Source organism: Pteropus vampyrus, unplaced genomic scaffold (genome assembly GCF_000151845.1).
Source record: "Pteropus vampyrus isolate Shadow unplaced genomic scaffold, Pvam_2.0 Scaffold85, whole genome shotgun sequence".
In the NCBI taxonomy this organism is placed as follows: Eukaryota; Metazoa; Chordata; class Mammalia; order Chiroptera; family Pteropodidae; genus Pteropus; species Pteropus vampyrus.
The window spans coordinates 4,652,690-4,668,144 of NW_011888866.1; the positions used below are offsets into that span (position 1 = coordinate 4,652,690).

Genomic DNA, 15,455 nt, shown 5'->3' on the forward strand with positions numbered 1-15,455 from the left:
TTACCTCGTTTTCCCAGCACCTCTCCCTCTCACTGTCTAGTCAGTCGCTATGTCCTCTAATTTATCAGATGTCTTTCTAATTTATCCCCTTATCACCATCACATCCTTCTCTTTCTCATAGTAGCCTCAGTGGTATCTTATTCAATAAATATTTTTGAAAGACAAGCTCCATGTTATAGTGGCAGCCTAATACATTGGCAAGAGCACTGGATTCAGAGTCAGATAGAACCTGGGTTTGAATCTTACTTGGTCATTTACCAGAAGACTTAATGCCTTTTGATATTAGTTCTTGTTTATATAATGAGAATTACCTCGTAGATTGATGTAAGGATTAAAGGAGAATAATATATGTGAGTCAAAGTTAGCACCCACGTAATGAGAGTTCTTATTGGGTAAAAGGAACTGTGAAAGACCCATCTGGCTTTTTTTTTTTTTTTTAACGCCTACAGCACCTGATATTCCAAGGTGGTCACCCATCCAGGAACTAACCAGGCCCGACCCTGCTTAGCTTCCAAGATCAGATGAGATCGGACACATTCAGGGTGGCATGGCCGTAGACGCATCTGGCATTCTTGAAGAACATTCAGCTGTTCTTACCATGGGCCTTGCTCCCCTTCCATCCATCTCACTCATCACTTCCTGGCAAGGCCATATCAGTGCAGCCTCATCATTTATAAATCTCCTAAGATTTCCACTAGCTCCACAGATTCTTCATTCTGGCACCAAGAACCTTCCATCTTCTGTCCCCACCTAATTTGACCACCCTTTGGTCTCCACCATGAGGCCTCTGTCTGCCAGAAATATCACTTGAAGTCCGTATGCTACTAAACTTGAGTTTGAACTGTTTGCCTTCACCGGGTTCTAGATAGCAAATCCTCTCAAGGTCTTTTGTACATCCTTTGTCTCCTCATCCTCTTCAGAACTTTCACAGAACCTGTTCTCTCATCTAGGTTCACACTCCATATGTGCACTCTCTTCCTCTTCCTGGAGATCAGGGCTTGTTGAGTGTATGAGCGTAGCCATTTCCCTGTCGCCCAACTCCTAGCACAGTGGACTGCCCACACCCGGTGTTCAGTAAGCATTCGTTGAAAGAATACAGACTTTCCAGAGCTAATGGATTAAGTGACCCAGGATTATAAGCACACTATTCCTCAAGATTGAGTCTGGAAAACAGAAATCACACTAGATATTTCAAATAGAGGAAATTTAATACAGAGTCAGTTACATGGGTGTTGGTAGTCTTAGAGCATACACACAAAAAGAACACTGAGAAAACATCAAGGTAGTAACAGCAGGAAGCAGCTACCACTCCTGAGACCATAGAACAGAAAGGGAGAGGTTAGAGATGGCAGAACCTAGGAACATGGTGAAGGGGCCCTACGGAGTCAAGACCCAGACCTGAGGAGGAGGAGTACTGCCCAGCTGATGCTGGTGCCTCTACAGGTCAACAGAGGGACTCTAAGGAATTGTTGCTTGGACCTCAGCTGGCACACCTCAGGAGGTATGGTGAGGCTGCCTCCGGAAGTGCTAAAAGAAGGTGGAGGTCAGAGCCAAAGCCACTGTGGGAGGGAAGCTGACAAGAACAGTAAAATCAGGAGGGAGGTTCGTTTTCCCCTCTTTTCTTCTTCCAGCATTCCTTCAGGACTTCCTGTTTGCAGAAACTCACAGGAAGTCAGCTGACAAAGGAGTTTGGGAAATAAAACTTTCAGAATAAAGTATAGGGGGCTGAATTTGGACCTGGGAGAGGATAGGTAGATAACCAGCTCAACATTTCTAATATAGCTCTCATTTTTTAGAGGAAGAAAGTAAGGCTCAAAGGGTTTCAGTGACTTATTCAATGCCTTCTCTTTAAATCATTGATTCTATGATCATAATTACCCCCTTAGGAATAGTGCTGTAGTTTTTATTTTAGGAGGAGATAGTACCCAAACTTGATAAATTGTAAGAATATCTTTCTAATTCTCCTTTCCCTTTTGGCCATTTTATGCTGATTAATAACATGTAGTAATAAACCATATAGGACCACACATGTTACTTTGAACAGTTAAACTTACTGTTTTGCCACATTTATTGGTTTCAAAACAGGATACTTTTATAAGGTTCAGGGAGGGTCACGTGAGTCAGCCTCCCCAACAACATATGAATTTCCAGTTACCACCAAGTTGTTGGGGATAAGAGTATCTTAATAGTACTCTAAAAAGCAAGTATAACAAATTACAGCAAAAACGATCACAGAAAACTTCTACTCCGAAGTGGTAGCCGATTTTATTTTATTTTTTTTCTGTAAGAAAATTGGTACTAGCATTCTCAGCCCAATCACATACAGCAAGCACAGCTCTGTTAGGAAAAGGTCAAGACTCTAAGCATACAGCAAACTGGGAGCTCACTGCCCAATATGAAAACACAATTTCCTCAGGAGTCACTTATAATTGAGGCCCTTGGACAAAAGGGAGGCCAGAGCTAAATAGTAAACACAAAGACACATGACTTTCTTAAAATGCTTCTATATACTAATAGATAAATGCCAGCCTCCTGGTAGTTGGATTGAAAAAAATATGTGAGTACCCACATGTACTTTTAGAAAGTACCACTAAAGAAATTTGAGCATTAAGAGAAAACACCAAATATCGACCCCTTCAATATTTGGTTCCAACAGCAACAAACAAAATTATATTTACTGAGCTAGAAACTTACATCAATATCTTCCTTCTCTTCTTTCTCCCTTCCTCCTTTCCCTCTTTTCTTTTTTCCTTCTTTCTAAAATCATATTGAAAGTACAAAAATGGTACTTCTTCCTCTTCTCATTTATTTTATGATCTGACAGAGCCTGCGAGGGAAGAAAAAAACACATAAGTTAGTAATTTGCTTCTAACGCATAGGAACACATCCCTGCTTAGATTTCATAGCAGCTGCCCTCATTCCCAAAAGATTTTAGTTAATGGGGCATGGATCCAGGTTGGTTAGACATACTTTAAGGTCCATCTTTTATTTTGTTGGGGTGAGGGGTGAGTGTTTCATTGTGACTTTTTTTGGTATCCGAGATCAAAGATCAAAAATTGCTGTGAGCATAGCGGGGTATTTTGGGTTCTATTGAAGGTGGCCCTTCCCTCCCCCAACACATAAGTTAAATAGAAGATAGTTTAGGATGAAAATGCAATTTAGTGAATCATAGTTCACAGCAAAGCTGGGAAGGGTAAGAGAAGTAACAAAAGAATAATTAGATTGGCAAATGCAAAAATCATCATATGTCTAAGATAGCTAGCTTCAAGTCAGCAAAAGGTGACCTTCCTCACTCTGCAGACCATAACGAGCTTACTATAGCCCCTGAGTCTGAAACATCACGTGAGCTGAGCTGCTGCCTTCAGTTACATAGGTACCTTTCTATTAAATCAATTTTTGTTGGAGTCCATTGGGCATTGATGCCATTTACTTGACAGATAACCTTGGGCAAATTAGTTAATTGCCCTGTGCCACAATATTCCCATCTGTAAAATGAGCATAATAAAAAAGCACCACTCACAACGTTGTTCTTGGGATTAAATGAGTTCATATCTGTAAAGAACTTAGAACAGTACCTGGCACACGGTAAATGCTACATAGGCATTGGTTAAGTATTTTTAAGTGGCTAGGAAGTAGCTTGTGGCATTAGTTTGTGGGGGAAAAGACTGAAAGTGCCCCAATTTTTGTTAACGGTCCCTATGTGCCTGGCTACCACACTGTTTCCTCTCACGTCTTTTCAGCAGTCTTAACAATGTGTCCACATTGTATCTCTACGTCTAAGAAAAGGCCCACTTTGGGAGAATATGCACAAAAGAAGAAACCGTTCCCTTGCCACAGCACCCTCTTTTCACTGCCAAGTTACTTCACGGGGGTGGGAACAGGAAGGCAGACAGTGACAATTTAAGGCTTAAAAGATAGACAGCATGAAAAATAAATCCCCAACCCCCACCTCCTCACCCCTCCCAAGTCTGCCATCTGTCCTGAAGAACTTAAGACTAAATTCTTTGGGGGCAGGACAATTTCTAATAGGTATTTTTACTTTGCTATTTCCGTGTCATAGACAGTAATACTAATTTCAGTTTGGAAGAGATTTCAGAGCACATTCATCTGCTTTGCTTCACTTGATCACTGAGACAAGCCTTTGAGAGGTAACGGAGCTAAGGAGACATGCGCAGAACCATTTGGGTAAAAGGTGATAAAACTAGGACTCTAATTCAGTCTTCTGACCAAAATGTTTTCTTGAAAGGCCTTGTTTGTGCAGGTGATGCTTAGTAATATTTGTCAAATTGGGTTGAATCAGACCGAGTTGAATTGGCATGAACTAAATTAAAAGCACATGTGGTCAGATGTCATGAGGGATCCTTTTAAAGCAGTGGTCCCCAACCTTTTTGATACCAGGGACCAGTGTGCCTATGAGAATCTAATGCCTGATGATATGAAGTGGAGCTGAGATGGTGATGCTAGCGCTGGGGAGCGGCTGCAAATACAGATGAAGCTTCACTAGCTCTCCCGCCTGCCACTCACCTCCTGCTGTGCGGCCTGGTTCCTAACGGCCACAGACCTGTGCTTGTCCACAGCCTGGAGGCTGGGGATCCCTGCTTTTAAAGGACTCTGCTAACAGAAGCATCACATTTTTATCCAGCTTCTCTTCTTCCCCTCAGCCTTCTTTCTTCTCTATCTCTTGTATCTCTCCTCTCTGTGTTAAGTGGGTCAAACCAAGGATAGGAGTGTCAGTTCAAGGAATGGTAGTTGGGGTAGTTTAAGGATTATGGAAAAGCAATTGTGAACAAAGTCCTTTAGTTTAACGATCTTCTTTGTATTTCATTAAAATACATTGATTGCAATTCAGAAGAATGATTTCAACCTTAGCCACTAGTTATGGCACTTCTCCTACTTGTTTTGTTCCTGGATGTCCTCCTACCAACAAACACTCAATCGGCCCCTGTGATGTGCCAGACACCGTTTTAAGCCACTTTATTAAAAACAATATCTCAAGAGTAGGGAAGTCAGATGTGAAAATGTCACGTAAGAAAGGTCAAAACAAAAAGCTACAATGAGACAAAATCTGAAGCTCTGATTCTCTGCCCTTCATCACCATCCCCTCATCCTCTACCCATCTCCCACCTTGAGAATTAGCCATAGCAAAGCAGCCGAAGAAATGACATAGTCAAACACCTCCTGTGAGTCTGGACCCTTTAGACTTGTCTGTCTGGAAGACTGTTTGTTTTCAGGGAGGGTATTAGGGGCTTAAGAAATGGTTCATTTGGAGGGTGGATCCTGGGGCTGAGCAGTGACCCTTCCCCATAGTTACACAAAGTACCTAAGACCCCTCTTAAACAGGCTGCAGCTTGTCATGCTGTAGAAACTGCCTTAAAACGATGTGATCCTACATCGTCAGATAAAAGCCTTCGTTTTAACAATTTCAACAACTTTATGATTTCCAATTTTTAGTAGCATTTGTCTGGCATCGATGGTAGGATTGAATTCATGTTTTACTTTCAGAACCTGACTTGGTCGTTGTTAAATTACTTGGTTGTAGATAAAGGAATATATCGGTGGGATATACCAACTGAGTAAATAAAGGAATTGGTTTACCTGGAATCTCTCAGGATCTTTCCAGCTCTAACGTTCAGTGTCTTTATGGGTAGAGGGCACATAGCAATGAGAATGTAAGAAGCAAAGCTGAAATACTAAATTAAATTACATTATTGAATTTGCAAGGAACTGTTAAGGAATTCCACATGCCAGCGCTAATGTATTTTACGTCTTCGGAAAGTGTTCAGTTTGGTATAAGAGATGTTCATTGCAACCGTCTTTGCATTAGCGAAAACAAACAAAAACAAAGAAAACATAAAATCATTCAAAAATGCCCCGACCAGCCCTTTCGTATGCTACTCAGTTGGCATACTATACAACCATTAAAATAAATGGTTATGAAAACCATGTATTGCCATGTTATGAAAACTTGGGAAGACATGAGAAATGTTTGTGCAATGCTGGAGAAAAGCAAGATATACAACCATATGTATATTATAATTATGGAAAATATTGAAAAGAGAAATGGGTTATTTAAAAATAGACTTAGAAATGTAGAAAAAACATTTCTTTAATGTAGTTACAGTATATTTATAGTAAAGACTGAATTTCTAAATAGAACAGAAAAAACAATTATATATTTAGAAATCAATACAATTCTCTTCATAAACTCTACCATTTCTCACTGCAGTAAAATTCCAAGTAATTATTTCATATGATTTATTCAGCATCTGTCATTTTAAGAATTGTATAATGTTTGGCTGCACAGCAAATAATAATTAGTAATATAATTAATCAAATTGCTGTTTATATTTTTATGTCAAAGTGAATTTAAGTTTTCATTTTCTTGTTTTATGGGAGTAGTTTTTTTATTATTATTATTAAAATCAGGAGCATCTACAAATAAATGCATTCCACATGTTTTAATTGTACAAACTTAGTATCCCAGCTGAAACCTACAGTCAGTATTCTCATTTACTGACACTTGGAACAAAGGCATGGCATTCTTACCTAAGCTAAACCTACAGGACTGTCCTCAGAACTCCCATTCATTCAGTCAGTTGTTCTGTGTTAAAGCTGGTAATCACTGTATATACACGATCAGTACTAATCTGATAGACATACAATTTTATCCTTGCCTATTCTCCCCACCTTCTCTCTACCTACCAATACACCCTAGCAGAATGAGGACTGTTAACATCTTCCAGGCAGTCACAGAAATATTTGATACAGTCTGACTAATCTGCTGAACATGGAAAGGTTGAGCAGTCATTTGTCAGTTTTTCTCCGATATGAAATCATGCCAGGAATCTTGAGACAGACCATTATTTCAGTTTTGTTTTTGTTTTCTTGTAACAGACAAATATCATGGCACCCAGGGTGAGGGGAACTTTTCAATGATCATTTTATTGTTATGAATAGACCTTCAGTCTATCAAACATGTGTAAATAAATAAAATATGTGTTGGTATTTCCAAGTGAGCCAGACATTTGCAGCTCTGTTTCACTGTAGTAGGTCTAGTGGTGGAGTTCAGATGCCCGGAGTTTTCCTGTTGTGTAAAACCATTCTTGGCTGTAATGCCTCTCCAAGGAGCTGCGCTAATTAATGCAAAACACTCTAGATACTACTTAATAAATACTAAGCTTCCACTAAGTGGCACAAAATTAAGATCTTTTATTGAACAGGTTCTCTATATGCTGCTGTATGCTGGAATCACCAGACCAACACATTGTATTTCAAGAAGGAGGAGGGAAAAATCTATCGCAAAAACAGAGTTTGGAAACAAATATTTCTGCAAACCAATGACTCTTTCTGTACTGTATATCTTAGTAAACCCAGTCAACAGGGAACACTCTGGGGAAGAAATTAACTGAGTAAATAAAAATATACAGACGGGAAAGCCTGAATCAGAATCACAATGTCTCTGAACAACAGATACTTAAAGAATGCTTTTTATCTGTGAGCTTAATCTGCTCTAATTAATGCTCAGAGTTTGTTCCTTCAACAGCTTGCAACTGATTTGACACCAGTTATTTGCCAACACAGGCAAAAGGGGGCTGCCTCCAAAGAAAACCTTTTGTCTATACATTCTTAAAAATGCTCTAGAAGAAAAATCTTCCAAGGAAGTTCTTATTTATTTAACCAAATATATTTTTTCATGGACAATTTCTGATTAGTTCATGATTAGTTATTGTGAGTTCGAAAGCTTGTGGCCCTAAATCAACCAATTCTTCAATACCTGGTTGGAATTGGATGTCTGAGCTACCTCAGACATACAATTTGTATATCCCCTGCTCCAGACACCAATCTCATGAATTAAGTGAAGAATAGTGTCAAATATGACCTTACAAATCTTGAAGCTAAAATGAAAAGTATGCAAGGTTTTGATGTACCTGGAAAAAGTACCAGACAAATTTTTTAAATACAATAGAAAACCCTTTAAATAGTCTTAGATTAGATCTCATTTAGACTTCAAGTTTGAGAAAAACTGGTTCATCCTTCTGCAATCATACCTCAAAAGCTAGGAAATCTGCTTCTTTATTTTTCCCTGCTCTGTCTCTAGAAGCAGCTCTGTCGGTGTAAGCTTTCTAAGATGTTAACACATAAAAGTCTATAAAGTCCGCCAAAACAAAAATGTCAACCATCGAAGACACAGAAGTATTGCTACAAGATTATCTTAATTACCACTGACACACGTGGCTGTTTTTTTCTTCCCTTACATGAAAATGTAAGAAGATTCTGACTTGGAAATTCTAACCTAAGAGTATCTCTTCTCCTGATTTTTACATAACAAGTTTACCATCGTGGTGCTCAGATAGGGTAGCTTTCAGAAGATGGTACGTGGAGGGGGGTGGGCGGGGAGAGGGAATATCAAGCAGGTAAGGTCGAAAGCTCAGCTTTCAAGTCTGTTGTGACACTAATGACCAGATATTAGTTGAAAGAAGAAAACTGGATGACCCAGATGCAGTTCTGGTCTTTGAAAATAAGCTGTTTATGTAATCTGTGCCAAGCAAGAGGTAAAAGACTTGGAGATATGTATGATATAATGATGTTTATATTGATGTAGATAAAGATTTGTTTAAATCAAAGTTATTATCTCAGACCTGAGTGTTGGTCGATCACCAAAAGCTCCTTGGGAATCCTGAGGCCCACATTGCCACCCCCACTCACTTTCTTCCCCTCCCCCACTTTTTCAGAAGCCAGAGGATGCCTGCTGCATCTTGCACTGTAGTGCAAACAGATCCCCGCAAAGGGAGAGGAAGATAAAATGAATTTAAATTCCAAAGGGGTTCCAGTGCCGGTTTCCTAGTCCCCGAGTCAGCAATGTGTTTGTGAAAATTCAGCCTTTTTGTCTCCCAGTAAAAAGGAGCTAAATCTACATCGGTGGCCCAGTCTCGGGTTGCTATTCTTTGCATTTTCTATTCGAGTGAATGAGAGTGAATGAAGTGGCCGGGACCCTTCATTTGATCTACTCAATTGCATAAAGTGACAGAATTCTAATATATTTGTTTAATGCTCTTCAATGGGCTTTCACTTTTTTGCTTGCAAATGAAGCATCCGTGGGCAAAGTTTCGTCCCCCTTTAACACCGGGACATATTTCATAACTCAGGCGTTGGTTTGAAGTGATCTTGAGAGGAGTTTTAGACTCAAAAAGTGGGAAATAAAGAAACAGATGTGAAGTTATTGTAAATTCCAAGAGTGGGCTCTGGGGCTATTGTGCCCCCACGGCGGGCGGTCCAAGGGCTGTGCCTTTCATGCTGTAATTGAAACATATTAATTAGATAATTTGTTGTTAGTTTAAACGAAACAAATGCATCGCCTTTGAGGCTTCACAGCCGGTGGGTTGGGTTGTTTTTGTTTTGTTTTGTTTTTTGTTTGGGTGTCGCTGTGCATATGTGGCTTTAGGAGAAAAAAATAATTGACATTTATATTAAGAATTTGAGAACAGACTCTCACTCATCCTTCCATTTCTTAAATGGATACCTTTTCCATTTGTAAAAATGTAAACTATACCTCACCACCCCCACCCTGCCTTGCACAAACTAATGTAAAACCTTCTGTTTGTCGTACTCCATTAGATTTCTTCTTCCTCTCACCCCTTAACTTCACCCCACTAGAGCACCTGGCCAGATTTATGCTTCCAAGACATTCAATGTTCTCGTCTATTTTAAAGCCATTGAAGTCACTGCTATAATATTTAAGCCATTCTTAGGATCATTTACTAGCACTGCTCCTGCTAGTATTAACACTTTTCAAAACTCCAACCCAGGCAATAGAGCAGTGAGAACTTGTGCAGCTTCTCTCTTGAGAAGAGTACACAAAATTCATCCATTGTGTAAGCGTTTTTCCAAATCACAGAGAAAGTCATTTATACAGTTGAGTACAGAATCATGTTAAAGACTCAAAGTAACAGAATAGCCAAGTTTCCAAATCGTACACCTGAATTAAAAAAAATCAATCCTGCCCAAGTTTACAAAATAAAAAATAATATGTTAAGTTTATTCTCAAAGACAAAACCCTGAACATACACCTCACTGTTTGGTGGTGTCTCTTTCCCAGTTGTACTTTAAAGCCATGTGTATTGACTTTGGACTTGAGCCAGGTGAAAATACTTAACATGACAAAGAGAACCATTGAAGGTATCATAGTTATAAACTTCCTAATTTGTGGGGCACTTCAGCTAAACAGGGTGAGGTGGAGACGTGTGTTTGGGCTGCCTTTGGATTTCTGATCAAGGTCAAGATATCATCAATGGATTTTTTACTTTACTCATTCAACTTTGAGAAAAGATGCCTGCAATTGTGAAAGGAGGGCTCACAATGCCCAAGTTATTTCATTCTTTGCAATATACCATGACGAACTTACCAGCTGAAAAGAACATTTTCAAATACTGAATTGAAATCACTTCTTTGCTAAAAATCAGAAATAGGATCTGCATCTTATTTGCTTCCATTTATTAAATATATGTATGTACACATCGCTTAACTCTGAATTCCACTGGCTATTATAGGAAGAATACTTGACTATCTAAGCTAATAATTTACAAAATGTTTGAGGCCCATGTTTTATGTTTCCTTCATTCCTAGTTTGAATTCAGTTAGTAAAATAGATGAAATTAGAATATTTCAGAGATGGCCTTAATTTTATTTTGCAGGAAATGATGGAAATGTATTTAATTTTTTAAAATGTAGGTGATTTCTTGTTGAGGACAAAGTTTCTAGAGTTTCCTAGCCCAGGGTGGATACATTTTCCAGGCTTTCTTTAGCTGATCTTGTTGATATAATTGTGAATTGGGCTTGATGAATGAGTTTGGTTGTCCCCTGTCTGACGAGCTTTAGTAGCTTCATGCATTTTAATCAGTTCAATGATTCATTTATTTTCCACTTTTTTTTTTTTTTTGGCTGTGTGTGGGATCCTTCCTTTTAAAAAATGGTCACAACAGGATTAATTACCCTTTGCATTAATCCTAAAAAGTTTTTTCAGATAACTCTCTAAATATAGAAGGGTCGCAGGTGCCAAGGATTCTCCTTGTGGAGTATAGTGATCATGATTTCTCTGTGGGTTTCTCTGGGTTGCACAGTCTCTTGTTTAATCATTTTACACAGTAAAGTGTTAATCACTATTTAAGTTTTTCTTGTCTTGTAACTTCATTAGTTGAATACATCCCTCACTGGAAATATTGTGACCCCTTTAATAAAGTTGCAATTGGCTCTGAGCCATAAGTTCTTGGCAAATTTAAATTCTCTGCAAAAATCTGAAGAAAAGCAAATACTTAGAGTCAAGCATTTAAAATAACTTCATTAGCTTTTTAAAAATAAATGCATCAAGCATTATTTTCCCACATGAAGGAGTGAAAAGGAATCTGTTCAATTCCAAGTAAACAGGTTACTTGACATGCAAAGTGAACTTTCAGATAACTTCTGAAAAAGAAAATTTTAACAACTGCAATAATTTAAAGGAACAAAGAAATAAAGCTGACTCCAAATACATCAGAATCTAAGCATTGAGTAAGCAAGTCTGTTTCTACTTTTTGTATCCCCTATAGCCTCTACCTGATTTCTACATAAGCATTACATTTATATGAATGCTATATATTTTGTAAAATGTATATTTTAAGATAGAAGGAATACATACAGAGCACTATATTTTTTCAATAACAGTTTTTCTTTCAGCACTATATCTGTGCACCTGATCTATGCTAGAAACAGTTTGTTTCCTCTTTCCTTCTGCAGAAATATCTTCAAGAGTCCATCTGAATAATTTCTCTCCCAGTCTGCAAGTGCGTAAGATGAGGTTTCACTGTTTTAAAAATAAGATATGAACAAGACAAATTTAGACAATATACTGCAGAAAGCATTCTTAGAGAAGCACTACATCTACCTTTGTAAAGTGATTCTGTGCAGCAACTCTTGAAAAACACACAAAACTAAAGTTTTAATTTACATATTTTAATGAGAAAATATTATTTGGACTAGGTTCATAATTTAATGTAGACACCTTTTTAAAATTCTTTGTCTTGAAAGAGGCATGCTGGGAACAAGAACATCAATATTTAAAATGTCATGCTAATTCTGTACAGGGTGGGGAGAAAAATGAAAGGTAAAAATTTTACAGCTCCGATGACACTACAACTTTTTTTTTTTAACTTAAGCAGGTCACACCAGAACAACAGTTCGTTTTTCAGCAAATACCTAAGACTCTAATAGAATATAGCAAACAAAAGTGCATTTTACACAGTGTATATAATCATTCCTATTCACAAGCATTTACACCTCTTTGCAGCCCTTAGCTTCTTGGAAAAGTTTATGTAGCAAACAGGACTTGTCCCTGGGAGACCTATCCCGTCACATCTCCTTCATGTTACCAGTCAGCTTATCTAAATTCTTCTAGGGTTGCCCTTGATGCTTTCTTAGTTTGGGCTTATTTCATCTCCTCCACCCCCCACCCCCCCGCAACAATAAAATAAATAGCTAAAAAGGTCTCTAATCAGAAAGTTAACATCCCAATTAACTCTCCCATCCCGCCTTCCCTCCCCTAAACCTGGCTAGAAATGAAGAGTAAACATTCACATTACAACAGGTAAAGTGGGCTTTGCCCGCTCGCCCGCCAAGCAATACAGATTCAAGTTCACTGTTTACATTTTACCGGGCGCTTTGTAAACAATACAAGGTTACTTTTAGTTTTGTTTTGTTTATGTGGAGGACAAACATCCCCTTCCCAGCTTAGCAGCCTCCCCCAGCGCCTAGAGCCTCTGGCAGGACACAAAACCCAAAGCAAAAAACTCTGCAGAAGCTGGGGAAGCAGGCCTGCTACTCCGGGAAGCTGCGGTCCGCCCAGCCCCTGCCGGATGGGCGGAGGCGAGTAGGGTGGGAAGATTAGTGGTCTCTTTTCGCGGCACATTTCCAAGATGTGAACAGATCCGGCCGTCCGCTGCGCGCGCCTGCAGCCCTCAGGGGAGATCTGTTCCAGGAAACCTCTGAGGCGGTTTCTCTGGTAGTGGAACTAACTGCGCAGAGGCCGGAGGCCCGTGGATCCCGGCCGAAGGAAGACGAGCTCCTCTCCGCGAAGGCGGGAGGCAGGATTACCTCTGGCTCTTAAATGGGAGGGAGTTTCGAGGGCCCCGGGGATGGGATGCCTTGGCTCAGGTGCCCTCTGCCTTCCCCCCTTGAGGGGGCGAGGACAACTCCCACGCTCCTCCAGGCCCATCTTCAAGTTTGTGTTTTGTCTCCTGGGTCCAAAACAAAGTTCTCATGGGCAAGAGAGGGTTGGCCGAAGGTGAAATGGACAAGTCAGAGTGGCGGTCCCGGGTCAGGGAGGGCAGGACTGGCAGCCCGGGAAGGCGAGTGAGCTGGTGGAGAGGGGAACAAGAGGGGGAGCCGGCCGCTGCGGGTCAATGCACCGCCACTGAGTGTAAGGCGGAGGCCGGGCTGGTGAGCGTTTCGCTGGGAGTTGCGGGGCTGCTTTGGCTGGTGGCTGTTTGCGAGGACGTGGGGCTGAGCGAGGGCGGCGAGTTCGAGAGCAAGGTGGGGATGGGCGCGGGCAGCGCCGGCAGCGCGGGCACTGCAGCGGGAGTGGGCTTAATGGGCACCGGGATAGCGGGCAGCGTCTGGCCCGCTGCGTGGCACAGAGGCTTCAACGGCACGCCATAGGCGCTGTAATCGCCACTAGCCATGGAGATGGGGGTGGCCGAATCTATCATGCCTGCGGAACCGTACACGTGTGGCCAGCCAGTGCCCAGCGAGCTGCCCATGGTAGTCAACTGGTTGGGGAGCGGGTAGGCGGCGGGCACTGGCTGCATGGCGGAGAAAGCCAGCCCCCCTGGCATCTTGTACTCGCGCGCGATGATATTCTCGATGGCGAAAGGGTGCTTGAAGCCCGAAGGCTGCGCCACGCCGCCCAGGTTGTAGGCGGCAGCCGGCATCTGGGGCAGGTGTGTGCCGGAGGCCGCCAGCGCGCTCAGGCGCAGCTTGGCCTGCTGCTGCAAATACTGAGCAGCGTCGGCGGGCTTGCTGGGCGCCAGGTGGTCCGACTTGAGCACCTTGAAGCGCTTGCGGCGCCGCAGGAAGCTGCCGTTCTCGAACATGTCCCCGCAGCTGGGGTGCAGTGCCCAGAAGCTGCCCTTGCCCGGCTGGTCTGGCCGCCGCGGGATCTTGATGAAGCAGTCGTTGAAGGAGAGGTTGTGGCGCAGGCTGTTCTGCCAGCGCTGCGTGTTCTCCCGGTAGTAGGGGAAGCGGTCCATGATGAACTTGTAGATCTCGCTCAATGGCAGCATCTTCTCGGGCGAGCTCTGGATGGCCATGGCGGTCAGCGAAATGTACGAGTAGGGCGGCTTCTGGTCGCTGTACGTGTTGCGGCCGGGCCGAGGCATCTTCCTGTTTGCCCCCTTCTTGCTCTGGGTCCGCGCGCGCCGGCTGCTACTCGTATCTGAGAAAGGGTAAAGATAATGGGCGCGGGCATGGATGCACAGATAGACATCGCGAGATAGGCCACACGAAGGACAGACTTCGGGGATGGCGGGTAGAGGCCGCGGCACTGGATAAGCCCGCGCTCTGTAGCCAGCAACTTTGCGTGCAGAATGGGGCGCAGGCAGAACGGCGCGAGAGTAGCACAGAAATAAACTGGACCTGGAGCGGGGACTGGGGCAGGGATGCAGAGAGCGGCTCACCTTAAAGTTGCTCCAAGTTGCGCGTCCGCATCCGGGATGGCGCTGCTGCTCGCCTGGTCCTTCCCGGCGCGCAGCCGGGACGCAGTGTACCGGCTCGGCTGGACTTTGCAAGACACTGGATCCTCAGCTCAGCCCCGCGGCGCCCGGCGCCGCCCGGTCCGCACAGCTTCTGGCCGTGCGCTCTGCGGGCGGCCGAGCTCGGCTGCGGAGTCCCGGCGAGGACGGTGGCAGCGGCGGCCTCGGGGCTCCGGAGGGCGCTGCTGTGGACCCCGCAGCTCCGCTGAGCTAGGTGGCTGCCTCCATGTCCTCCCTCGAACCATCTGATAGTTTTAAGCGGTGACAGGAGCAGAAAAGACCCCTGTAGCGGCGCTTCATTAATGTGCCACTTCTTAGCTATCATATGACAATCGCCTTGGGAGGAGGAGGAAGAGGAGGGGGAGCGGGGGCTGCAGAGGGAGGGGACTGAGCGAGAGGGGAGAGCCTGGCCAGCTCCGATTTCTTTCACACCTATTTACATGGACACCTTGGCCAATAGGAATCACTTCCAGCTCAAGACTGGGCGAGGGGGAAGAGCCTCGGCCACCGGCAGGGAGCGGGACACGCCGGCCTGGGTGCACGGTGTGAAGGTATGAGGAGGCGGCGACCGCGGAGCAGGGATTCAGGCGACCACTGACGTTCACAGACCGAGCTGCCGCGCAGACGATGTTTGACATGGAAATTGCTTGGCTGGGGTATTCTGTTTCCTCCGCATTG

General features: G+C 42.9%; 1 protein-coding gene and 1 pseudogene across 1 annotated transcript; both read right to left on the reverse strand.

Moving 5' to 3' along the window:
• Nucleotides 1-440: 440 nt before the first annotated feature.
• On the reverse strand, nt 441-559 carry LOC111742054 (annotated as a pseudogene).
• Nucleotides 560-13,212: 12,653 nt separating this feature from the next.
• On the reverse strand, nt 13,213-15,116 carry FOXB1 (forkhead box B1). The gene is made up of 2 exons (XM_011363395.1): nt 14,703-15,116; nt 13,213-14,461 (listed from the first exon to the last, which is right to left on the reverse strand). Exon 2 carries the CDS (start codon nt 14,403-14,405, stop codon nt 13,428-13,430), a length of 978 nt encoding a protein of 325 aa, XP_011361697.1. The 5' UTR covers nt 14,406-14,461; nt 14,703-15,116; the 3' UTR covers nt 13,213-13,427.
• Between the last annotated feature and the right edge of the window lie 339 nt (nt 15,117-15,455).

Excerpts from the sequence above, each read along its gene's own strand:
- FOXB1 (XM_011363395.1), bottom strand. The coding sequence starts at position 14,405 with ATGCCTCGGCCCGGCCGCAACACGTACAGCGACCAGAAGCCGCCCTAC.